Genomic DNA, 24,375 nt, shown 5'->3' on the forward strand with positions numbered 1-24,375 from the left:
ATCCGGCCGGACTTGCTCGGCGCTTTCCCCCTCCCCGCGCTGTTTCGGCGGAGCCGGCGGTTTGCCCCGTGTCGGGAGACGGGCTCTGTTCCCGCGGCTGCTTTTCGCCTGGCAGTTACAGTTTTCATGTTAAGCCGTACCAGCCTCGACAGCACATCCCTTCACGCTGCCTGCTCTCCGTTAATGCTAACTTCTGCGCAAACCCACATAAAATATGGGACTCCTGCTAGCGGTTCCAGGCAGCGTTGTCGGAAATGTATTCATAGCCTGTCTCTGGGGAAGGTGGTATTTTATGGCGAGGCAGCAGAGCGCTGCAGTGTGAAATACGGCTCGCTGAGCATCTTCCAAGACGCACACGAACTTGTTTATAACAGGTTCAGGATGCTGCAGGCCGTGCTTTAAAGGAGACCTGTTCCCTTTGCCTCTTGGCCAAATCGAAAGCCCCTCCATTAAAGAGCTTTGGGGGAACGCAGGCTTCGCTCTTGGACTGAGAATTTTATTCTTGTGTTTTGGTTTAATTAGTTACCTGTAATTACCAGAGTGAGTTAAGGCCCCTCGAATGCAGCTAGAGCTGGCAGACCCGACGGCCTGCTGCCGGCGAGGCGAGGGGCTGAGAAAGCCAGTGCAGAGATGCAGCAACTGTGCAAAGCAAAGACCACCGGGTGCCTCTGCAGGCTGCGACTCTTGCTGCTTGTTGCATCCTGCCCCGTGGTTTGACCCGAGGAGTCGGCATCCCTGGACCCGCGATGGGCTCAGCACAGGAGCTGGGCTGAGGCAGCGCGCGGTAAATCCTGCTCCATCCGAGCCCGCTCTTACAGGCTGCACGCGGCGACGCGCTTTGCAGTCGGCTCAGTCCTGTCCTTGCGGCAGGTTGTTTCCCGCGAGGGGACCCGAAGGCGGCCGCTCGGCTGTGCCGCGGGGACCCAGGGAGCTCCAGGCTTTGTTTAGCTCCCTGTATTTCAGTATTTTGAGTAGGTTTTCTTAGCCTGCTTGTGGATTTGAATTTGCTTGAGGGTCCTGCAGATCCTCTTGATCCCATCTCCCTGTTACAGGGACCCGTTAACCCTGCAGCGGGCTTATTTTGAAGGCAAGCGAGCGCTTTTGTCCGAAGCGCCTCTTTGGGCCGCCTCCCCGGCGGGATGCCGCGGGGCGGCCGAGCGGCTTTCTGCTCCGGCTCTCCTTTCCCTCTGGCTCCCGGGGGCCCGAGAAGCTCTGCCGCGGGGAGAAACCCTCCGGTCGCGCTCGGGGAGGCGCCCAGGGCTGCGCGCGGCCGCCTAGGGCGCCGGTAGGCAAATGCACCAAAAACCCGCGTTGGCGCGCCGTTTCTTGGCTTGCAGCAGGCTTTAGGAAGAGCGCACCGTTGTGATGGCTGGATCCGGGAGCGTTCGTTTCCTTTCTGCTCAAACGCTCTAAACCCTCAATTACGTTTTCTGCAGCTCCCCAGAGCTACCGCTCTGATGGGACTTGTGTTTTCCCATTTTTCATTAGAGCCGTTGACATAAAAGACCTGCATGTAAACCCCACCTACACGCTAAGGCTGACTCTAATTTTGCCTCCTAAGAGGAAGTTCACCAAAACCTCCCAGAGCGCGAGAGAAACCGGAGCTCTTGTCCTTTCAGCATTGCCCACGTGTAGCTGAGTGATTTCTGACGCAGGCTGCAAATGCATCGCCTGGATTTCTTAGTCATGCAGGCTGCTTGCTACTTACGCGCTTTCACTGCTCTTAGCTGTAATTTCCAAACCTTTGGACAATAGAAATGCGTTGCTTTGAGGAATAATCCAGGGAAGATTTAACTTTAGACTCTGGATGAACCTGCTGGACGCGGTTTCCGGGACCGTTGCCGGTTTGGAAGGGGGGTTGCCTTGCTTGGCCAGACGAAGCCAGTGAACACTATAAATAGTACGTGATTTTCAACTGCATTGCAAGAAGCAAAGAAGCTCTTGGCAGGTGCAGGCGGATGACCGGGTAGCTTTTTTTGAAAGTGGCTTTTAGAGCCTGGACTCTCTTCCCTGCCGTGCCCCGCTTTACCCTGGGCTGAGCCTTTACCGCTCTCTGCAAACAAAACAGCGGCTCGCAGTCGCATGCAGCCCTTCGTGCAGCAGCTCCGGGGTGCGGAGAGAGGCCAGAGCCGGCGGACGCGGCGGCTCTCGCTGCTGCTGCCGCCGCCGCACAGCTCCCGGCGAGCCGCACCGGGCGTCCTGGCCTGCCAGGAGCGCTCTGCTTTTATTCTACTCTGTGAATGACCTTTTTTCTAATCCCAAATGAGACTTTTGCTTTTATGCTTTGCCACTAAAAGTGAAGTTTTTATGCTCCTCTGTGGAGCGTTGAAAGGTCTACTTAGCTGAAATTGTCTTTATTTGCTATTTAATAATAATAGTTTTAAAAAAAAAACACGTCTCTGCAGTGCTAGAGGAAAAGGCATTTTTTTCATTGCAATCAGCAGTTTCTGTCTTAGAATTACCACCCCCGGGGCTGTCCGAAGCCAGGACTGTAAGGGGCAAACAGTGCAAGCCAGCAGCTGTGCAGATCCTGCTAGCTCCTGGCACGCTGCAGAGTAAGATGCTCAACAAGCAAAACATGAACTGTGGCCCTCTGCAGCATACTCAGCCTAGGTGCTCCACCTCCAAAACCAATGCAAGAGCTGGGAGCAGGTTCCTGCACCCCTTAGTGGGCTGTGGGGGATTGCATTGCTGGGATGTCTATTCAGAGGTGTATTTGCAGAGTTTGACCTGAGCTCCTCTAGGTCTGTGCAACAGTCATTCATCATTCATAAAGCAACACCTTGGGGAGGCACAGCCAGGAAATGGTTACCATTAGAAAGACAGAGACACGCTAGCTGCAGGATGTCGTGTTACCACTGCTTCTTATTCTTATACACGAGTGGGCTAGGGCAGGACGCTTGCATCCCTGCACATCTGGCCTCTTGGATGTCCTTGCCTGCAGCCTGCAAGGCAGCAGCAAGTGCCACCTCCGTCTGCCGTCACGGCTGATGTGAGCTCAGGAAACGTGCGTCATCTTTGTTTACGTGTTTCGCAAGCAAAAGTAGAGCCGAACAGATGCGGTGTTATCCAATACATACAGCAACTAAAGCCTGTCTCTTCTTATTTCAGAATGTAACCAAAACAGTGGAAGAAGAAAAACCTGAGCCTCCAACCATTCAGGAGATTAAGCAGAAAATTGAAAAGTACAATGCAAAGGTTACAAACTGCCTGTTGATGAAGCTGGTACGTACCATTTTTCTTCTTGCGTAATATGCAGACAGACTGATGCTAATTTCTCTGGGCTATGAGCTGAGTCAGCTTGTATAAAGTTAGTCTCTAAGGCAAGAGGACTTTGGGCTCTAGGGCTGCTGCTGCCATCCGTACCTGACCAGCTTTGTCTCCTGCTCTGTCCTGCTTGGGTTTTGCAGGACCTTCCGCTTGAGGTAACTGTTCTCTGCTGCTGTCCTCCTTCAATTGGGAAAATTCACCCAGTAATCTGTGGCCAGCATGTGCTGCAAATGGCTTGCCACAAATAGCTCCGGCTGCATTGCTGTAGCTTGGATGAGTCATAGTAAATCTCAAGCTGCAACGCTAGGTTCAGCAGCTGTCGCAAAGTGTTTTAGAACCACGAGGCCTTTCTAGAAACAGACCTCTCCTTAAACAAGCCTGGCAGCAGCGGCCGTGACGAACAGCATCTAAGAACCACAGTAGATTCCTTCTGTTTCGAAGCTTTGATTGCAGACTTGCTCATCAGCACCTCTAAGTAAAGCCTTGATGATATGTGTTGAGAAGAAAAGGAAATCACCTGCTTTACTAATTGGAGTGGCAGAAAGGTGCAAATTTCACAGGCTCTTACAGAGCGGGGCGGAAAGCTTTTCAAGAGAGTGAAATAATTTTTAGAACTTCTAAAGAGCAGCAGCTATGTAACTTCCTAGTGCTTGATAACATCTGAAATAAACCTAAAGTTATATAAAACAGTAAATCTTACTTAAAACAAATTTCTTTTTTGAGGGCTATACAGTAAGTGCTGCTGGAGTGTCTCAGCCCTTTGATTTTTATGAGCTGTTTACTTAGGAGTGATTTGGACCTGGTGTTTATTCTTGAGTTACTTTTCTTTAAACTTAGCAAAAATATCATCTGGGGCCTGGAGAGCCATTCATATGCCCCTAGCGTCAGCCCTTGCATCCAACTGCAGTCCCGTACTTCAGGCATCTGAGATGGGTTGTTCAGTTTATTATTGTCTGACACCCACAACATATCTGTATATAGCCAGGCTTCTCCTTTGATTTTTGCAGAGCTGAGGATAGGGTAAGGGAACTATCGTGAGACAAGCTGATCTTGAATGATGGTTTATTACTTGGAGATGTGAGAATCTCATAATCTGGGAATAAAACTTTAGAAATACAGTCCAGAGCTGCAGCTGAACGCTAGGGGTAGAGGCCCACACAGTTTTCAAATCTGCATTTAAGTGCAACTGCCAATTTTATATATAATGTTTTTCATAACTAACTTGTAGCAAGATCAATTTTAAATAAGGCAAGATAGTACAGATGCTAGCAAGAGATGAGTCATTAGGGAGTAGTAAGGCACAGGAGAAAAATCAGTAGTGACTAACCTAAATTACTAGTTAGTTCTTACATGATTAATGAGAAACCCTCAGACTCCTAGCAGTACACTAAGTACAGCGGAAAGTTCTTCTGCAGTCATCCCACAGGCTGAAGCGCTGCGTTAGTAGATCAGAAGGCCCCTTGTGTGAGGGGTCCCAGGCCACGAGCGCTCGCTGGAACGTGACTCTAATCTCCTTTGCTTTAGAACGATGATGGAACTTACACAGGCTTCATTAAAGTGCATTTGAAATTGCGCCGTCCCGTGACGGTACCAGCTGGGATCCGGCCCCAGTCCATTTATGATGCCCTCAAAGAGGTGAACCTGGCTGACATGACAGACAAGAGAACTTCCTTCTACTTGCCGCTAGATGCCATCAAGCAGCTCCATATTAGCAGTACAACCACGGTGAGCGAGGTGATCCAGGGGCTCCTGAAGAAATTCATGGTGGTGGATAATCCTCAGAAGTTTGCACTTTTCAAGGAGATGCGGAAAGATGGGCAAGGTAAGTTCATACCCTTACAGCAGCAAAACAGAGATGTGAACATAGAATTGTTTTCCTTGGACCTGTCAGCTTTCCTACAGCTGATAGTTTTGCTTACTATTTTGTGTTACAGAAACACTAAATTCCCTTAATTAAGCCCTTTTAAGCTAGATGTTGTACTGTCCTCTCCTGCTCCCCGAAGGCCATTGATTAAACAGAATTATATACAAATGGTGGTAGAAGTAGACTTTTGTTCTCCATCTGTGAAACTGGATTTAGAAAAATTAGGTGTGCTACCCATGCTGGTGCAGAGTGTCTGAGACGGAGAGAAAAGCACAGGATATCCAGTGTTTCAAAGCAGTGCTGTAAGAGTCATCTGCCTGTATTTTTCCTCACAGCAGACTTTTGGTTTTGCTAAAGTGAACTTCAAGCATGTTCTTCACTGAGGATCAGGCTGGCAGACTCTCTCATGAAAAGTGTGGTATCAAAGCATTCGGTCTAGGACTCTCAGTGGTGTGTCAGACAGTCAGGGTCTAAACTTCAGATGAACAAATGGCCTGACCTCCACAAAAGGTGATACCACTCCCACATGTTCTGAAGTTAATGAGGAATTACGAGTTTTCAAGACAGGGCCGAAGCCCTGTTAATCGACTTAGGACCTAAAATACAGATTGTTCTGGATCTCTGATAGATATTCACTCCTTCCATCACGATCCTAAGTGGTATGAATCTGTGGTACATGTTCAAGTTAACTTCCTGAGCTTTCTTCTGCCCTGGCACCCATGGCTCACTGTGGATGTCTTCCTGCCCCTTTGCAGTTCTCTTCCAGAAGCTCCCTCTAACCGAGTATCCCTTGTATCTCCGGCTGCTGGCTGGCCCTGACACAGATGTTCTCAGTTTTGTGCTGAAGGAAAATGAAACAGGGGAAGTTGAGGTATGTCTGTGACTCTTTCCCTTGGCTTTTACGTGAATGTTAACAGCTTTACCGAAACACATGGCAACGTTAAACGGATCTGTGAGATTTATGGCACAAGCAGCACAGGCTGACATGGTGGAACACGAGCAAGTTCTCCCCCTCTGGTAGCACCCTCTGGTGCTGGTTTTACCATCTAAAATACTGAGTTTGATACTAGCTTTTCTCTAAAGTTAAATTTTTATCAACTGAATGGACTACTTGGACCTTACTTTTTGAGAAGTGTTTGGACCGTTTATTTCTCATCAATTATGTTGATTTTTAAGGAATTAAACTTGAGCCGTGAAAATGCTGAGGCTGCTTTTGATGGCCAAACCACAATCTGTTTACGGAACCAAGCAACACAGCCCCAAAGTTAATCCTCAATAATTAGATTAGCTAAATACTGCTAGGACTAATCCACTAACTTAAATAGAAGCCAGGGACGTTCAGGTAATAAACTCACAATCAGCTTTTAGTTGCAGTGATGCTCCACATCATGACGAATGCAGATGTCAGTAACTGCAGTAGCCCACGGAAATCCACCCTCTGAACGGCGGAGAGCGTCTAGCTCAGAGCCGTGCGGGGCATGCGCCACGCAGCTGAAGTCAGATTGTGGTTAGTAAAGGTGCTACAGGAACGCTAACTCTTCCACTGCAGTTCTGAAGAGACGCAAAAGCAGTGTTTACTAGGTGATCTAAATCATCAGCTTGTGGTCGGCACGTTCTGCTTAGTGTCACCCCCGGCAATGCTGCGTTTGAGGTGAACAGCTTGTCTCCGGGCGCCCTACGCAAGGAGCTTTAGTGCAGCACCATCAGGATAACTTTGCAATAAAGCAAGAGGAGAACTGGCTCCTGCTAGTTAGTGTTGCCTGCTGGGACCTCACTCCCTCTTTGTAGCAAGAAGTGCAGGTGAATGCTAGGTCAGTTATGTGCATATATATTTCAATCGCTTTAGGGAAGTGGGCTATCATCTTAAGTGGAAGCTTTGATCCACCTGAGTAAATAAGATTTCTATTAGGACAACAGTCTCAGGGGCTCAGTACTGGGAAGGTCCTGTATGTTGTAGCCCGTTACCCTGGCTCTCTCACAACATTGACACCTTGAGATTAAGCTACCTGGAGGTCAGATACATGTTTAATTGTCTTCTATTGCCCCTCTTCACAGAGTCAGGAAAAAACAAGTAACAAAGTAAAATGGTGTGTGCTTACTTTCCCTCTCTTTTTGCTGTTTCTGCAGTGGGACGCATTCTCCATCCCAGAGCTACAGAACTTCTTAATGATACTGGACAAAGAAGAAAAGGACAAAATCCAGCAAGTGCAAAGGAAGTATGAGAAGTTTAAACAAAGACTGCAACAGACCTTGAAAGAAGCAGGAGGCAAGCCTGGATAATTGTTCAGGAGGCCCAGAGAATCAGACTAAGCTAGATCTTATTTTTAAAAAGAAAAGACACTTCTCAGGACACCTTTTAGTGGCCACTCACTGTCCCTCTTCATCCTTCCATTATGGACTGGCACATACAACCATAAAATGAACATACTGCATTTTCTTCTTCTGAAACCTCTTCTCACAGAGCCAGTCAAAGAATGGGAAGCCCATTTGTGGGCCCTCAACAAACCAAACACAGCTGCTGGTTAACTTTTTGGTTTTACATTGAACCAGCAGATGAAGAAACATCATGGAAAATGCTGAATGTTAAACCCAATAGGAACATCTGCTGGCTAATTGTTTTGAGCAGGGTCAACCTACTGTTCGCACTCCTCCCAGCAACTTGCTTTTCTTGTTCCAGAGGTGCTGCAGCTGCATTGTGTGTCGATGTGGCAGAGCTCTCATTTCATTAAGTAGAGCACAGGAAGCAGATAAAGTGGAAGAGGTTGCTGCACCGAATCGTGTGGGTGTTGCAGCTGTAACTGATGCCAAACAGACTGTTGTTCAGTGCTAAGTTAACCAATGAAACGTAAAGTCATGATGCCAAAGCAGCTGCAACACCACAACGGTCTTTTAGTATATATTATTGAAATTTAGTAAAGGAAAAGTCAGCTATTTTCATCCTAATTAACTTTTAATTAAAAAAAAAAAGCTTCAAAGTCAAATTAAAGCAAATATTCCTGATGCTTAGCTTAGCTAGCCTGTATTCTACCAGTTTTCTACTCTGTAGGAATTGCGACCAGTATTTTAAAAAATTCTGTTTGACAAGCGTAAAGATGATGGTTGGGGCATGGGACAATGGTTTGGTGTAGCATGGTTAGCAATACATATCTAAGACCAATCCAGGAAAGCTCAAAAACCCTTTTTTACAAATCAAATCGATATTGTGCTACGAACAGGTTGGGGATTGAGGGAGAAGAGCTCCCACTGAGGCCAGGGTGTGGATGTGTGGGTGTTTCCTGCACAGACTGCCCGCGCAGGAAATGCTTAGCACCAGGAAGAGGGAGGGAACTATTAGCCTCAGATGCTTTCCTCCCACCGCAATCTTATACCATGTTTCCTCTTGGTACCTCCCCTCGTTGTGGTGCTCTCCCACCATTCCTGTTATTAGCTCGCCTCTGCCTGTGCCACACTGCATGTGTCCTGTTCGATCAGTACTCTTTCTGCATGTACAGGAAGGTTACCAGATTGTGCTTTGTGCTTGGAGCTAGGGCAGGAGAATAAGAAGCCACCCTCCCTCGCACAGTGCTCCCACTGTTGCTAGACACATGCACCTCTCAGCCTTCACAGAGATTGTCTGGCTGGAGCTGGAGTGTTGCTCACTGCCCTAGCTGCCGCCGGAGACCCCGAGCTCAGTGCCTCCACGCTGTCACCGCTGGAGAGCAAGGGATGCTCCAGGGATGCCAAGCTGAGATGATTTCCCCAGGTTTACTCATAGTGCTTTGTACTGAGTACACTGCACACAGCCAGTTTCAGTCTTCCCTCTGTTTACACAAGACACAGCAACAACACATAACAGGAAAATGGAAAGTTAAAACTAGGCACATTCAGATGGAGCCTGTGAAATGGTTTTATATTGACTTAGTGTCAATATAAAGTGTCCCTTTGAACTCGCTATAGACACTGCCGTGATTTCACCTGGGTGAAGAGGGGAGGGAGCAGGTTACTAGGCAAGACAGACAACTTGGAAGAGTCTAAAATTTACCTCAGTGCCTTTTTCTTTTTTCCCTCAAGTGTGAAAATTTTACATTTGGGCTAAGGAGGAAGTTGGAAGGGGCTTTTGTCAAGAGGCCTTGTCAGCCCATGCCTGTTCCCAATATCTAAAGTACTGTTGTGATGAGGCTGCTTTTGTCCATAGAGGGAAGAGGAACTGTTTGCTTCTTTCTTCAAGGTGACTGTTGAGATTTTTTTTTCCCCCCCCAGATTTATACTTGAGTATGTTTGTTATGTTTGTTTATAAACCATAAGAGAGCAACTGCATCACTTCAAGCCCCTCAGTTTGTATAAATGCCACTCGTGCAAGCTCAGTTCCAGCTCACGTTTTAGTCAGTTAGTGCAGAAAGGTTTGCTAACAGGGCTACGGCCTCTGGCGTGCTGTGCGGGAAGGGCCTCCCAGCTTCCCAGCTGTACTGTAGTCTCTACCCAGATGATCTTTAACAATGTGGCAGCAGCCCAAACAGAGCAGCAATTTTTCATGCTCTGGGGCTCTGTTTGCCCAACACTTATTACTTCACTGTGCACTTATGAAGTAATTTAAGTAACATTTATCTAGTGGTTTGAGTCTTGAAAGCACTGTATAAATACTTCTGCTCAGTTAAGAGGAAGAACATTGCAAAAAACTGCCATTGGTTCCGAGAAGCTTGTTTTTTTAAACCCCTTAGTTTTTCTGGCTAAAAGTTGTAAAGCTTTTTCTTGTTGTTGTTGCTTTCTAATAGAATTTTGGTGACTGTCTCCCTCTCCCTTTCTAGAACCCAGCATGTCTTAGACAGTTGGTAGAAGGCATGGCTTCTTACGCAATTATTGTGAATGCTGCTGAAAACCTCCTGCAAAGAGGAGGGCTGTTTCTTTTGGGTTTTGTTTTTCAAGATATGGGGCATTTGAAGAATAGGTAGACCTTAAAACTCAAATTCTCAACAGTCAGTTGACCTGTGCCTAGGCACAAGTCTAGGATAGGAGTGTCAGCCCTTTCCTTAAGCGCAAAATACTGTTGGCAGTGCCTTTGGTTAGTACAGTGTGTTGCCTAGTTCATGTGAATTTATTTTCTCATGTCTATTGTAAAACATGTAAAATAATGTGTATAGAATGGAATAGCAAAGCTTCTATGGCAAAGTGAAATGCATTTTTGCAATGCTGTAATTTATTTTTATTACTCCCTAGTAATTCTATGGCATTTTTAAAAAATGTCTCAATTCCAGCTTTTTTGAAAGTTCTGAAATTACTTGTTCATATGCAGACAGTGTAAAAGACAAAGATAATAAAACTGTCAGTAATTAAAGAACTCTCTTCTAGCTTATTTATCTGGCGCCCTCCTGTGGTACTTCCATGTATTAAGCCTACATACAGAACTCTATCCTAGGATAAACGTGAATTCAAGCTTCTTAACCCTACAGTAGTGTTTAACGTTTAAGCTTCAACTAAAGCAGTAAAGAACATATATCCCTGTGAAACAAGACTCAAGTGTTCCATCAATCTAATTTGCAGCCAAACTTATGTCTTGGTATGTTAGATGGATTTGACAGAGCTACTGTCCATGTCTACCTATGATAAAATACAGTTAATGTATACATGCAAAAAAAGTATATAGAAAAATAATATAAAATCTATAAAATTACAGCTAATGTAGAGTTAATTCTTAGTGTTTACTGAAATGTGTGGTATTAATACCTATTTAAATGTTTCAAAGGTTAAAATCTAAAAGCAAGTGTTTTTTACTTCTGACTGATACAGTCTGTGGTACAACATACTGGAATGTTTTAAGATAATGCTAGGAATGTACTTTGCTTATGTTTTGGTTGTTTGAGGTTATATTGCCATATTTTTGTCAAAAGAAGCAAAGCAAGAATGTTAAAATAGACAGAAGCCACTCTAGACAGGAAACTGGTACACCACTGGGAACTTCTAGAAAATATCTGGAAAAGGATAATGCTATTTTTTTCCAGCTTTTTATTTTTATGAAAAAATGGACAGCTACAGCAATATTATTATTTGGGTGAATTCCAGACATTACAAAAATCCATGACTCATCTTTGAATGAATGGGGCCTGTATATTATCCTTGATTTGTAGGCAGAACACTTTTATAAATAATGAGATCTGAATAATTCTTACACTAGATTTTTCTCCTACTTCTTCCGGCCAAGCTTTGGAGCCTTCTCAAGGCCTTGAATATATTTCCGAGGTAGCTGGTATTCTTCTGCAATATAACCAAGAATTAATTTCAGGTAAGTATTTAGAGTTCGAGAATTAACATTTGTATCTTGCTATAACCGGTCCAGGCCTGGCTCCAGAAGAGACTTACCTAGCAGCATCTTGGCTAGATGGTGGACTTGGTTGCCTTGAATCTGGACCTGAACTCTATCTTTTGTTCCTGGTACTGGGGTGATCGTGGCACTGGCCTGTACTCTCTGTTGCAGGATGTTGGCAACACATTGTGGGTCTAGACCATAGAGCTCAAGGTTCTTGATAATTGTCACCTGCAGGTTTTAATAATTATTAAAAAACGTCACCGCTGTATGTATTAGTAAATCAACTGTACTGCTCAACTCAGAAAAACAAGCGGCTAAAGCTGCTCTCATAAGCCAGGCTTCTGCTCAAAACCTGTCATTTTAATTCTGTTTTCACCTTCTTATTTGACGATCTGTGTGCTATGGTTATGCTGATGGGCTCAATGTTTCCTTTCCTCACAATAGGTTCTTGTCCAACAAATGTCACCTGGTGTAAGGGCTGCAGTCGTTCAAGGCACCTGAACAAAGTTTATACATCCAGTTAGTCTATCTTGTACATCAAGACTGATGTTGCCTTCTTTCACTTTTCTCACAGGTTTTTGAGATTATGTAAAAGCCAAGATTCTAATGGTGTGTGAGAAGAATCTAGCTCTTAAGAAGATAATGCATGATGACCTCATGCAACACTTGCATCCTAGACATTATTTAAAGGAAGGGACTGATTAAAAAGAAGGCTAGCCTACTGACTGGAAAAATTCTAGCTTAGATCGTTACTGATAAAATATTAAGTTTAGTTCTTGTAGATGAAAACTGTCCTTAGCTGAGTTAAACTATTGTTCAGAGACTGCGGAAGCAACTTCAGTTTAAAATTCAGCATAAACTATGCTACTCTCCCATGAACATACTCACTTTCAGAAAGAAAGGAAGCTGCTGGAAATGTTCAGAAGCATTGCGTGATCAAGAAAGTCAAGGCAAGTAAAAAATTTGAGCCATTTAGGCAAAGTTTTTCAGCATTTGAAAACAACGGTGTGTCAGATATTAGTACCTCTTTGAACTAAAAGGTGATTTTAGGCTAAAAAGGTGGAAGTTATGCTGCCGCTTGCAATCAGATTATGGTGAAAGCAAAACTGGGGTCCTTGATGGCCTTGTGAATCTCAGTTACCTTGGGCTATACTGTGAAAGAGGACAGATATATGTCAAGTGTAAAATCCCTTAGACCAAAAAAAACTTGAATATAAAAGAAAAGAAAAGAAAAGATTACTACTGCCTAAAAGGGGGATATTCAGCTATCTGCTGCAAAGGATGGATTTATAAATATGTACCAATAGATTACATACAGAACCAGACACTGTTTATTTAGTAGGTTTTCCCTAGTAAATGCTTAGCAGGTAAACAAAAAAATGACAGTTAATACTATATGTTTGTTAAATGGTAAATAATGAGGAATAGTAACTTCAGTATTCATACTGAATACCAATAAAAGTGAAGGTATTTTTATGTTATCAGCAGGAAGTTACAACTCAGGTAGCTCTGATAATGTGGGGCTTTGAGTTACATGCAGTAAATCTATGTAATATTAAAACAGTACATTGGAAAAGTCACCTGCTCAGGAGGTCATCCCATTTAAGGTTTGTGATTTCATCTTGTTCTGATTTATCTAACAGGCAGTCGCACAAAATGGCATTCACCTTTACAAAGCTACAACAGAAAAACACAAGCATTAGGCACAAACAAGTTCATGTTTTGCTCTACCATCGTCACCTCCTTTGGAAGCTGGGTAGGACAACTTTCACATCTACTTACTTCTTGTTTGTTTCATCAATCAACTCGTTAGTCTTCACATAGTTAACGATTATGTTTCTCACCTCGCTGCTTGACAGGATGCTGCCTTTTCTAGATGAGAAAGAGAACTTTATTACTTACTATATTAAGAAGGTAGATGTTGGGTGGAATCACTAAGCAGACAGAAGATTGCCCCAACTATGTTCAGTAGCAACAGCTCAATATTGAAATAAATCTGCTAGGAAGTGATTTCTTGTTCCACTTCAGCTGCTGTACGCCAGATAAAAGGGCCATAGCAGTAATGAAATGGATTCTAAAACCCTTGGCTCCAGGAGCCTAGCTTGGCTTGATGACCCTAATAGCTCATGATAAAGCCAGGGCACTGTGGATAACTTTTGCAGAAGTACTACTCATTTGAAGAAAGGCTGCCAATAACTGCTATTTAAATTACATCAAAACAGCCAAGATCTGGAAACAGTGAGGCAAATGAATTCTTTAAATCATAAAGGCATTCTCTTCCCAAGTTTGATTATTTAGTAACCTATACTGTGGGTGGGCAGAACCTGCGTAATCCAACAGCAAATTGAGACAATCCAAGTAAGTAAATGTAGCAATTTTGATACTTGCACTATCACCTCCTTAGCTGTGGGAGGAGTGATGTGAATACCTGCTGAATGCAGTTGTCACAGCCTCTAACCTTTCTTCACTTTATGAAGCAATGAATATATTCTTGATTGCTATTTCCAATCCCGATAGCATTACAGGGCTATTTCCCTGAAGACTAACAAAAAGCTGCCCAATTTTGAAATGTAGCAGCAGCATAGGTCTGGTAGCCTAACAATGGTTTTTATCTTACTTTTCAAGTGCTCACCTGTGTCCAGATTCCTGGAAGAGAGGGATCATTTTTGTTGAGACCCCATAAAGTGGTATGATTTCAGGAGCGTGGTACAATTGTTCTCTGTCTTCACTCTTGCTCTCTTGAGCAGCAGAGGCTGAAGAAAATCCTTCAGGTACTGCAAATGCTTTAATGCTGAAACAATAATTACTTGGTGGAGTGAAAGGAATGAAACTTATCACCTCCATTTCACTGGGAAACTAAAACCTAGCACAGCCACACAAAAAACTTTCTGGCCTGTTGTATGGTCAGAAATCAGTTCATCGCCATGGGGCCTGTTTCAGTAGATGAAAGAAGCTGGCTGATGCTTCTAACCTCTAGCGGGTTGTGGCAGGACACCATATCTCAGAATTAGCAGCAATGACCGTGATCCACTGTGCACAAACTTAACCCTGCATCTTTGCAAATCCCAACCATAGCTTTTATGCGTTTGCTGAAGCCTCCTTTGGGATGCTGTTTCCAAGTATTGAGAGGAATACCGTGCGTTTGAAAGAACAGTATTTTGAAACACTAGCTTAGTCATTAAATCTGTCCTTGTATGCATGCCAAAATACGCAAAAATAAGTAATGCCTCATTTCCTCAATTCAGGTAATGGTAAACGTTTTTTTCCTAGTGCTCTGAGTAAAGCCCTGTATGTTTCAGAAAAAAATAACTTTCTCCCCCTACTCTGAACATATATGACTTTCTTAAAGATGACCACCATAACTCAAAGGGCGCAGCCCCATTCCACAGAATCTCTAGGATTTCATAAAAAAAAAAAACAAAAAAAACCCACAACTGAACTCTCCATAAATGAACAGACATTTAAAAGATGTGATTCTTTATGGGTCACTAAAAAAGACTCTCCTGGAAGAAAGGAATAATAACATATTGGTTCAGGTGCCACAGCTGCAGATTCTGTGCTTGCAGGTAAGAACCTGGCAGACTGAGTTTGAGTATGCCTGTCTCCTAATGGTAAGGCCAAGTATAATGAGAGAAAAGTTAATGCAAAAAGTCAAAGTAACTCTGCTTCTTTCCAAATACAGAAGAGAAGATATGCTTAAATCTACTGAAATATTCTCCAGTCCATTAATTGTCAAGGAGATGTTATGTAACAGAAAACTTCAGGCCTACTGGGAAATTCCACGACAGAGCTAATGTGCTGATATTCAAAAGGAACGAGTAGGATGTTCTGGATACAAGGTAATTATCAGTCCTTGGCAAGATAATGGAAACACTGATAATGTATCTGTACACTGTAAAGGTAATAGGTAAATGAAAAGATACCCATTTGTGCAAATCAACCTGTGTCACGGAAAACAAAGCAAATCATTTTTGTATTTTTCTGAGATTGTAACTTTGGCTGTTGATTTTGCCAAGTGGTTGATTTAACATTCTGAGGCTGTAGTTTCACACGCGTTTATTCAGTAGCAGTGTCATCTTTTTATTTATTTTTTTTTCAGACAGGTAAGTTCACTCCAAAGCTGAACAAAGAGTTGTCCCAGCACATACAGGGAACAGAGGGAAGGCCCGCTTAAACTGGAAGGGCATAAAGCAATCATATCATTTCAATCATATCCTAACCTATTGCAGCTGTTCAGAAAGAGAATTCAAACATAATATAAGTAATAGAGCTTGAACCCTTTTAAAGATTACAATATTCTACTTACTCTGGATGTTTCCAGTCCACATCCACAATGCTCTCCACACCTTTGTTCAGCTCCTTCACTTGTAAGATCTTCTGATGCTGCATGCATTGCAGGAATTTGGAGAACTGAATGAAGGAACAATCCAAAATGTGGGGAGAGTTAGCATATTAAATTCCTGTTCTTGTGTTTTTACAGGCCCAAAAGACTTACTAAGAAAAATTAAAAAAACCAAAAACAAAAACAAAAAGCAACCCTCCCCATCCCCCGCTTCTGTAAACACAGCAATTGCTAAGTAGTTAGTGCCTTTGTCTTGCTCTCAAACAGACAAGGCAAGTGCTCCTTTCATTGCTTTGCCACCTGTTTGCTCTGCGACCTTCTTAGCCAAATCACTGTACCTCACACACTGACTACCGTGAGATCTCTGGCAATGCATTTTGTCTCTGCCTGTCACCTACCTACTACCTAACAGGGACAATACCATCTCCTTTCTCTCCACCTCTGTTCATAACAGCTTTAGAAAAGGAATGATCTCTTTACTGCAAGTAATTATGCTGTCCAACAAGATCAGAACCCTCTAATAGCTACTGCAGTTTAGAGCACTAAATAGAATTAGTAACATTCAAAGCAGATCAGTGCTTATGCTTTCAGGACAACTACTTCCCTCCCTTGATCCCAAATGAGCAGAAACTTGAGAAAAAAACCTTGACTTTAAGAACAGCTTCCAAGTTTTTTGTTTGCCTTTTTTTTTTTTTTTAACTAATGCTTCAACAGTTCAAGTTTGACTTCAAGCTGCTTCTCTCCTTCCAATTCTTATTTAAATTACTGCAAAAAAATAGAGAAAAATCTCACCTTCTTATAGCTTGATTTCTTTATGTCCAGCTGTTGTCCAGCAGGGCTACAGAAAGATTTTTAAAAAGTTATTTAGTTATTAGTCACCCTACATTTTTTTCTTGTATATTGCTACTTATGCTAAAAGTTTCTTAACAGCAGACATGGGAATCACATACAGAAAGAATTAATTCAGACAAGCTAACAGGTAGACCACGATGAATGAAACTAATGCTGATGTTCCTGGGGGTAGGCAAACAGCCATTTAAGTGAGTAGGAAATCTTCAAACAAATGTCAACCAACTTAAGTTAGCTACCAAGTGCATATCCTGATCTGGACAACACTTATATCAAATGCTTTAAGTGACAGTACGCAAAATCTTAGATATCTTTAGATAAGAACTGAATTTTACTTTTGAGTCAAAAACTTAATCCCAAATATCACACGCTTTCTCCACAATTTTAAGACAAAAATCCACCATGCAAATCCAAAGATAATCTTACCACATACCAGCATGAGAACATATGGCTGCGTAGAAACGTGCTGGTCAGTAGAGGGAGATCTGACTTCTTTACTTTGCATTTTAAAGCATGAAAAAAGCACTGATTGAATAATTCATCCATTTGCTCTGCAGGAAGAAAAAAGTAAAGGTATGCAGTGAGTATTCTGTCTTTCAGTACAGACATGGAAGTGTTCTCAATAATCAGAAACTTCAGGATACTTTCAAAGCTTTCATCTTTGATTTCTATCTTCTATCTAAATTGTCAAACATCACTTTATGCTCAACATCCAAGATTTACAGAGCAAGATCAGGAGACAAAAATTTTATGTTCTCAACCCAATTTTGATGCCTTCCACATTTGGACCAGTCTTACTCCCAGACTCCCCACGTATAAAATAAGGATGACCATACTGCAACTAGGTTAACGCTCTGGACCACATAAGATAAACATGTCTTCCAGGGATTAAAATGAAGCAGAAGTGAGCCTACCTACATAAATCCATATAAACACAATCATCTTGTACTACAGCTAAATCCTGATTTTTTGCAGTACTTACCACTTAGCTCTGTGCATTGTTTTACAAGGAGCTTTCCAGAGCACAGTTAGCTGGTTGGCTCTACCCTTGTTCTTACAGTGAGCTGTCTGAAATACACAGTAATCTGGATCATGGGCACCAGCTTCAGCAAAGAAAAGAGGTGTAATTTGGTTCCGCTGGTATGCAAAAATACCTTGTGGCGTCCTGCTCTCCTCAGTTTCCTGCTGAACCTCTATGTTGTCATCTTCAGCTGTTTCTGCAGCTCTGTTCTCATTGAGTTCCTCTTTTCCTATCGGTCTTGCACAACTGTCTTGCTCCTTCAGGCTCAAGTCGCCAATGTCCACATGCTGCAATGGGTCAGCAGTGCAGTTGATGAAAGGCTCTTGCCCCTCCATCTCTTCCTCATCTTCAGCACTCTCCTTTTCAGCAGGATCTGTTACCGAGGGAGCTAAGTTAGGAGGATAAGATTTGTCACCAAATTCCCTAAAAAAGGAAGAAAAAGCATGAGATAGATAGCTTTCTGTTTACTGTTTTTAAACCCAAAGGACAATGAACAAATGTCCCCTGATAAAAGACAGAGGCAGCTGCATGGATCTTTTTCTGCATTCTCAAAACTATAAACGTATTTTATTTCACCTTCCTCCAAAAGCTGTATGTTCCTCCATGACTCTAAGTTAAAACTGAGCAAACTAGTTAAAGTCAAATGCAGAACAACTCATTTCTTTGGTTAAGACTGGAAAGTTGCCCTTTTTTTAAGCAAAACTAATTTGGAGTGCAGTTTTAATAGAACAGGTAGATATTCTGAAATCAAAGTAACAGGGATGTGCTAGCTTCATTTCTGTAATGAGTGCCTTCAGGTCAAAGGAACAGAATCAAGTGAATGGTTTTATATATATATATATATACAAACACATATAGGGAGAGGAAAAAAAAATCAGGATAGACCCGTTTCTGCTAAAAAAAAAAAATTGTGGTCATTGCAAACATGTAGCACAGCTGAAACCTTAACTTACCTAAACTGCACCCAAAGAATTCAGGTTAATGATAGATTAAGCCTACTGGGACATAGATTTTGATTTCAGCAAATATTTAAGACTTGTTAAAAATTTTACCGAACACCTGGACATATACCCACCAAAGATGATCCATGTAAGTATGCAACACAGCAAACCCCTTCCCTTTCATTCCAGCAGCAAGCATCTCTGCGGTGGACATAGTGGCAACTCCAACTGCTACTGGAGCTCTGGGGAAAGGAGAGAGCATCATAGGAGGATACTATAAATACACTGTGCTTCTTGGACAAGCAGTGACTGTGTCACTGTAATATACTGGCTTTCTTTTGCAACATGCTTTTTCATAGCATCTAGATATTTTCTGGTTTTGTCCCATTTTTCTGGTATGTAAGGTCTTCCAAAGAATCCTAAGGATGCATACAGCTGTGATATTGAAGTGAAGGTTGTGCAGCGGTACATTCTTTCCCTGAACAAAGCACAAGGACCATAGGCGCTACCAACAGATACTAGCAGGCAGAGAAAGAAACAAGAGCTTTAGCGCTGCTTCCTCGCCCTGAATTTCCACAAGCTTTGTCAGAAATACCTGTCTTTCCTCATTATAATTCCCTTCTAAGTAATTCAACTATGTAGCTTTTTTTTTTCTCTGAAAGATATCGGCTCACCTGTACTATATGAGACAAACTAAATATGGGAAAAAATAAATTAGCCTTTGAAATTGGAAGATGCAAGGTTTATTATCCTAGATTAGAAAAAAAAAAAACCCTGCCATCCCATGCACTTCAATGGAAAAATGAGCCAACTTCCAAAAGATAACTGCATGGAATAATCTTTTGTTAAAAAGTTGTTTCAAAACAAATCCACTAATTGTGCCCCAATAGTTCCAAAAGAACCAATATGCAAAGCTTTCTAGCCAAGTTGAAACCTACTTTTACTCAGAACCTTAATTGTATTTTTTTCTTTTTCTGCAGAAATTTCCACCCTGTTTAGCTCCACGGTGCATCAAATGCAAGGGAATAGGCTTGCTTTTATTTCCTCAAAACCCCCAGAGTCTTCCTTTAAAAAAACAGCTTTCTTTATAAGCTCCTGAGAAAAGATATGAAAAAGGACTCCTCTGTACCTGTTTCCCAAGAGGGTGACAGCACAGAGCGTGCCCCGCTCTACTTGAGGAAAGCCAGAAGATGGCACTACAACTCCTGGCAGCATCAGATCTGAAGAAAAGAACAAAGTGCATTCAGCTCTCTCTAATAAGCATTTGTAAAACAACTACCAGTGAAAGATTCAGTCACTGCCTCCTCCATCCCCATCCCTCCTGTTACTCAGCAAAACCACAAGCCTTTTAATAGCTGAGCACATGCCAGGTAAAACATGGTTCTCTCTTCCTGCCAGTAAGGTAAGAGTTCTTGCAACCAAGCTGTGGAGTAAAGGATCCGATTCAGGAGGGTGCTAAGTGCATCCCAAAGAATAGCAGAAGAGCTAAGCATGCTCAGCCCTTGCCCTGTCAGGCCCAAAGAAACGAGGAAATAGCCATAACCATCTCCTTACTAATCTGGATAGAAACAGTACAGCTCATTGCATACTTCCTTCTGCTTTCCATATCGGGGATGAATAGATGGCCACGTGAGTAAAGAACAGTTTTCTGTGCCTAATGTAGAGCATCACCTTGTCGCCAAGTTATGTCAAGAGCATCTGACCGCCCTCATAGCAGCTATAATTGTTTACAGCTTGCAGTCTCACGGACATATCTGTGTTCTATGGTTTGGTTTTGAGAGCATCTCACTTTTTCTCAGCATCATGGATTTTAATGCGTATGCTGAAGCAGCCAACAATATTCTTCCCTCCCATTCACTATGACAACTGCTTTCAGCACATCTAGAAGGAAGTCTGCAATTGCAACCAGAGCTCCCCACATCTAAGGACAGAAACCACATGAAGACCTCAACACTTCAGGGCAAGTTTGTAAATAACCAAGGCAGGCAGTAGGAACTTGAACTAACAGAACAGGTCGTTGAGAGGAGCACTGCCTTGCTTTTCCTCTTTTTAATGTAGTGGTCTCCCAAGTCCGTTCCCTTCCTCCGTGCCTGTGGCGCTGGGAAGTCTCATGCCTTTCCTTGTGTCTCTGTAAGACGGCTCTGCTGCTCCTCTCTGTCTTTGTTGGCATTGTCTCGGGAGCCAGCTTCTTATCTTTGCATCTTACCCAGAGGTAGCCTGGTTGCCATGGGAGATGAATGACCCGCAGCCCTCTTTCATCAATGGCCTTCCCCCATTAGCAAGACTTTTTTTTTCCCCCAGAAACTAGGTCACTACAAATCAGCAACAAGGCTTGCTCACATGTCTATCACAGCTACACGTTCACACATTTTATTTCGCCAAAAGCAAACCAAGTGAACAGAGGGACTTGGGTACTTTTACTTTAGATATCGTGTAAGGGAAAAAAAAGACATCTCTTTCTACATGTACACTTCCATTTATGGACTAAGGCCACAATGGCTGGAATTTAATCTGCTTCTGGTTGAGCAGTTCTGCAATTTCAGTTTATAAAGGCCTGACTATCATGAGTCCAAACTGTATCCAAAGCAGACTCCAGAAAACAGATTTTCCTATTAATTAGCGTTGATCCATAACTAAATTGCAGAGCCAGTAATTCAGGAATTCAAATCCAACCTCGCCTGCGCAATCCAAAATTTACTTGGTAGTGATTAAGATCGTAGGTTCCAATGTAAACTCACTTATTATCCATAGGATAAACTAGCTCACCTCTGAATTGACAGGAAAGCAGGATAGCAGTAAATGAACTTAGCTGCCCAAGATAAGTTATAATAAACACACACCAATGACACAGATAGTTCAGTGTCCCAGTTCAGAGTCACTAATCAACTTCACACCCTGCGAGATATTTCTAAATCTGAGTCTCTCAGAACAGAGGAATGCACTTAAACAGCTTAACCTACTTTGTTTCCTTCATAAACTTACTTACTGCTAATTTATTTTCCTTTTTGGGAGATCAACAAGAATTACTTTGTGAATAATGAGTCTTCATGCTTTTTTTTTTTTAATTCTTTAAGTACATTTTTGACACTGGCAGAGAGAACATCACAGAAGCTGTGTTGCGAAATATGAATTTCCAAAGGCAACTGCTTTTTACAACGCAACATCACAAAGTTTTAGTCCTCTTACCTGCTCCTCCTGCTAGTTTCTGTAGCACAGGAGGCCATGTTGAAAAAGCAGGGAGAAGATCTGGATAGGCCCACAGAGTATACACTGTCCCAAAACAAAACCAAATTTAAAGATGCATCATAACTTCTCTAGCTGTTGCTTCTTGTCATCTCTAAGACTAAGCAGTACAATACTAACCACAATTAAATACTCTTCTGCCACTCAGGTAATCAAGAAATTTGAAGTCAGAGCAATCCTACAATAATTAGTAGATGTGATGGAGAAAAACTGCCAATGATTTCAAGCTTCTGTGGATTGTTGAAAAGGGTATATTAGATAAATGTTTGCACTATTTTCCTTAAATTAAGGGCACTTTAAGCTATGCTGCTAAGGGAAGAATTGCTGGGTGGGGGAAAAACGAGCATAGAGTATAAGAACAATTCATTGCCTAATTCGAGGGATGCCTGGAAGTGAACATCACGCTTCTAGGAATTACAGCTTGCAGTTACTGGACAAAAAGGCTAAAGGGGCTAGGACACCACTAACCTATGACTGACTAGACTTGTTTCCCAGTTTCTATGCTAGAGCAGACTTTCTTGAACCCTGTCACCTCTCAGCATCTCAATTTCCTTTTAGCACAAAGAATCCAGAAGTGCTGCTGGATTTAAATAGATGTTGAGAGAATAAATACATTAAAGATTGTGAAGATGCTACAGTGATGGGAGACATATAAGTACTTAAGAAACAAGCAAAACTTTTGGAGAGGGGTTGGTGTCCAACAGGTAAAAAGAGAGAGAGGGAGGTTACTTCAGTCCACTTCCCGTACCTGTTGGGTACAGAGCTTTTTCAATTTCAAACAGAATTGGGTTCCTGCTGTTTGTATAAACAGTGATGGCCTCCCCTTTGTGAGTGTGTATTTTGATGACATTAAGCTCTTCTTTGTTTGGAATAAACTCAGTCAATTGTTCAGCACTAAGGTTAGGAAAAGCTGCTGCAACATCAGTTCGTAGTTTTCTCCTGCAAAGATAAATCACAGACGTGTTACAAAGTTGTCTAGACCACCTCTTAAAATAATTACCAATTACTACTTTGATGGTTATTCAGGAGACTCCCACTTTTTTTTTTTTTCCACAGAAGCTAATTTGAAGTGTTTGTGTCTGGGTTTACACATGAAATATTCACGTACTGGGAGAAACAGGGCAAAAGACCAAATAAGCTTGTCCTGTTATTCTTCCTTAAGCATCTGCCCATCGCTGCTGCAGCTGCCTCTGCTTGTTTTGCACCGTAATTTCATTACTGCTCGGAAAACCTGAGCACAAATCGGGTCCGATCAGATCTAGCCAGGTCTGGCCTGCCACCGACGCACACCTGGGGCTCCAGCATGGAGGGGCAGGCAGCAGGATTTCCCTCTCCGCCCTCTCCCCTTCAGACAGTTTTAAGAGACACATAGACCCGGGCAGTTTTGTGTGGTTTTGTTCACAGAAGTGTCAAGGGGATATAAAAGTATTAGCAGGTCACACTAGCATCACTAGATGCAGTGTACTAGCATGTACACTGTACATGTCAGAACGTGTAAGTGAAGGGAAACGGCAAGCTCGGCCTTGATATAAAGTCATTTAAAAGCTACTCCAATGATGGCTGCACCTCCAAACAAAAAAAAAAAAGATAAAAAGGCATTTTATACTCAGGCTGGTAACTCATATTGTTTAATCACAAACAAAAGGCAAGAGCAGCCTTGCTCCAAGACAGCTATCCCCGCCTCTCTCGCTGCGAAAACAGACGGCTGCTAAGCGAGGGCGCCGAGGACCTGCGCACCGAGCCGGGCTGAATTTTAACGATCTCAGCTAAAATCAGCCCTACCCGTGTACCGTTTGAGCCCCGACAGGCTTTCGGGGGGCGAAGGGGCCGGGGCAGAGCGGGGCGGCCGCGGTCGGGGGCCGATCTGCGCCCTCGCCTCCCGGAGCGCGGCGCAGCGGGGCCTCCCGGCCTCCCCCCCGCCGCCCCCGCGCCCGGCACTCACCGGTCGGACCCCTTGATGGCAGTGTTGGCCCTCACCCTGAACGCCTTGGCGAACATGGTGGACCCCGACCGGGCCCCGACCCCGGCCCCGGCCGCCCCTCAGGCCGCGCCGCCGCTCAGGCCGCGGGAGCCGCCATGCCGCGGTCCCGCGGCACAAAGCGTCCGGCTGGAAACCGCCGCCCCGCCGAGCCCGCCCCAGGGGCCGAAACCACCGCCCCGTTCCGCGCCCGCCGTGGGGCGCAGCGCCCGCCGTGGGGCGCGCCCACGGGGAAGCCGCCGTGGTGGAAACCGTCATTCGCGGTCGGTCGCGGCAGCGCGCCCCGCGCCGCCCCCCCCCCCCCCCCCCAGGCTGCGGCAGGTCGGGGCTGTTTCTCTCATAGGGGAAGACAGCGAGCGGGGGGAGGGAAATAAGCGATAAAACCCTGAAAGGGCTCGGCTCGGAGAGGGTTTTCGACACGAATTCAGCAACACAGATCTGCGTTGTGACTAGGTTTCCTGTCAGTTTAGCGGCGCCGCGGTGACCAACCCGGCCGCCCGCCGGACCGCAGACATGGCGCGCGGCGCCAGCGCCGCCACGCAGCGCCCGCCGGCCGCGCTGAGGTAAAGCGAGCGCCGCCCCGCCCC

General features: G+C 43.8%; 2 protein-coding genes across 6 annotated transcripts in view; one reads left to right on the plus strand and one right to left on the minus strand.

Moving 5' to 3' along the window:
• Positions 1 to 10,448, plus strand: part of RASSF5 (Ras association domain family member 5) — a 24,655-nt gene extending 14,207 nt beyond the window's left edge. For all 4 annotated transcript variants that reach the window (XM_068918049.1, XM_068918050.1, XM_068918052.1 and 1 more), the window contains 4 exons: positions 3,112 to 3,225; positions 4,795 to 5,092; positions 5,890 to 6,005; positions 7,262 to 10,448. In XM_068918049.1, coding sequence (XP_068774150.1) covers positions 3,112 to 3,225; positions 4,795 to 5,092; positions 5,890 to 6,005; positions 7,262 to 7,414 — 681 coding nt within the window. In that variant the 3' untranslated portion in view covers positions 7,415 to 10,448. The remainder of the gene's footprint in view (positions 1 to 3,111; positions 3,226 to 4,794; positions 5,093 to 5,889; positions 6,006 to 7,261) is intronic.
• EIF2D (eukaryotic translation initiation factor 2D) lies at positions 10,022 to 23,943 on the minus strand. Of its 2 annotated transcripts, none has more exons than XM_068918048.1 (15): positions 23,788 to 23,943; positions 22,559 to 22,749; positions 21,754 to 21,837; positions 19,697 to 19,787; positions 18,702 to 18,809; positions 17,760 to 18,049; positions 17,039 to 17,156; positions 16,549 to 16,594; positions 15,721 to 15,824; positions 14,047 to 14,205; positions 13,197 to 13,286; positions 12,996 to 13,091; positions 11,791 to 11,911; positions 11,468 to 11,642; positions 10,022 to 11,362 (listed from the first exon to the last, which is right to left on the minus strand). In XM_068918048.1, exons 4-15 carry the CDS (start codon positions 19,780 to 19,782, stop codon positions 11,292 to 11,294), a joined length of 1,464 nt encoding a protein of 487 aa, XP_068774149.1. In that variant the 5' UTR covers positions 19,783 to 19,787; positions 21,754 to 21,837; positions 22,559 to 22,749; positions 23,788 to 23,943; the 3' UTR covers positions 10,022 to 11,291. The 2 variants fall into 2 exon arrangements, with proteins under 2 accessions (XP_068774149.1, XP_068774148.1); XM_068918047.1 differs by having other exon boundaries at positions 23,753 to 23,934.
• Between the last annotated feature and the right edge of the window lie 432 nt (positions 23,944 to 24,375).

The sequence above is a fragment of the Struthio camelus genome, chromosome 24, assembly GCF_040807025.1.
Source record: "Struthio camelus isolate bStrCam1 chromosome 24, bStrCam1.hap1, whole genome shotgun sequence".
Taxonomy (NCBI): domain Eukaryota; kingdom Metazoa; phylum Chordata; class Aves; order Struthioniformes; family Struthionidae; genus Struthio; species Struthio camelus.

Bases quoted from the DNA above. Each gene is read 5' to 3' on its own strand.
- EIF2D (XM_068918047.1), bottom strand. From the start codon at position 23,808: ATGTTCGCCAAGGCGTTCAGGGTGAGGGCCAACACTGCCATCAAGGGG. The intron at 19,788-21,753 runs GTAAGAGGACTA...TCTTTTCTTCAG, and splicing joins GAAACTAGCAGGAGGAGCAG to ATCTGATGCTGCCAGGAGTT. The intron at 14,206-15,720 runs GTAAGTAGAATA...TTATTGTTTCAG, and splicing joins GTGGACTGGAAACATCCAGA to CATTAAAGCATTTGCAGTAC.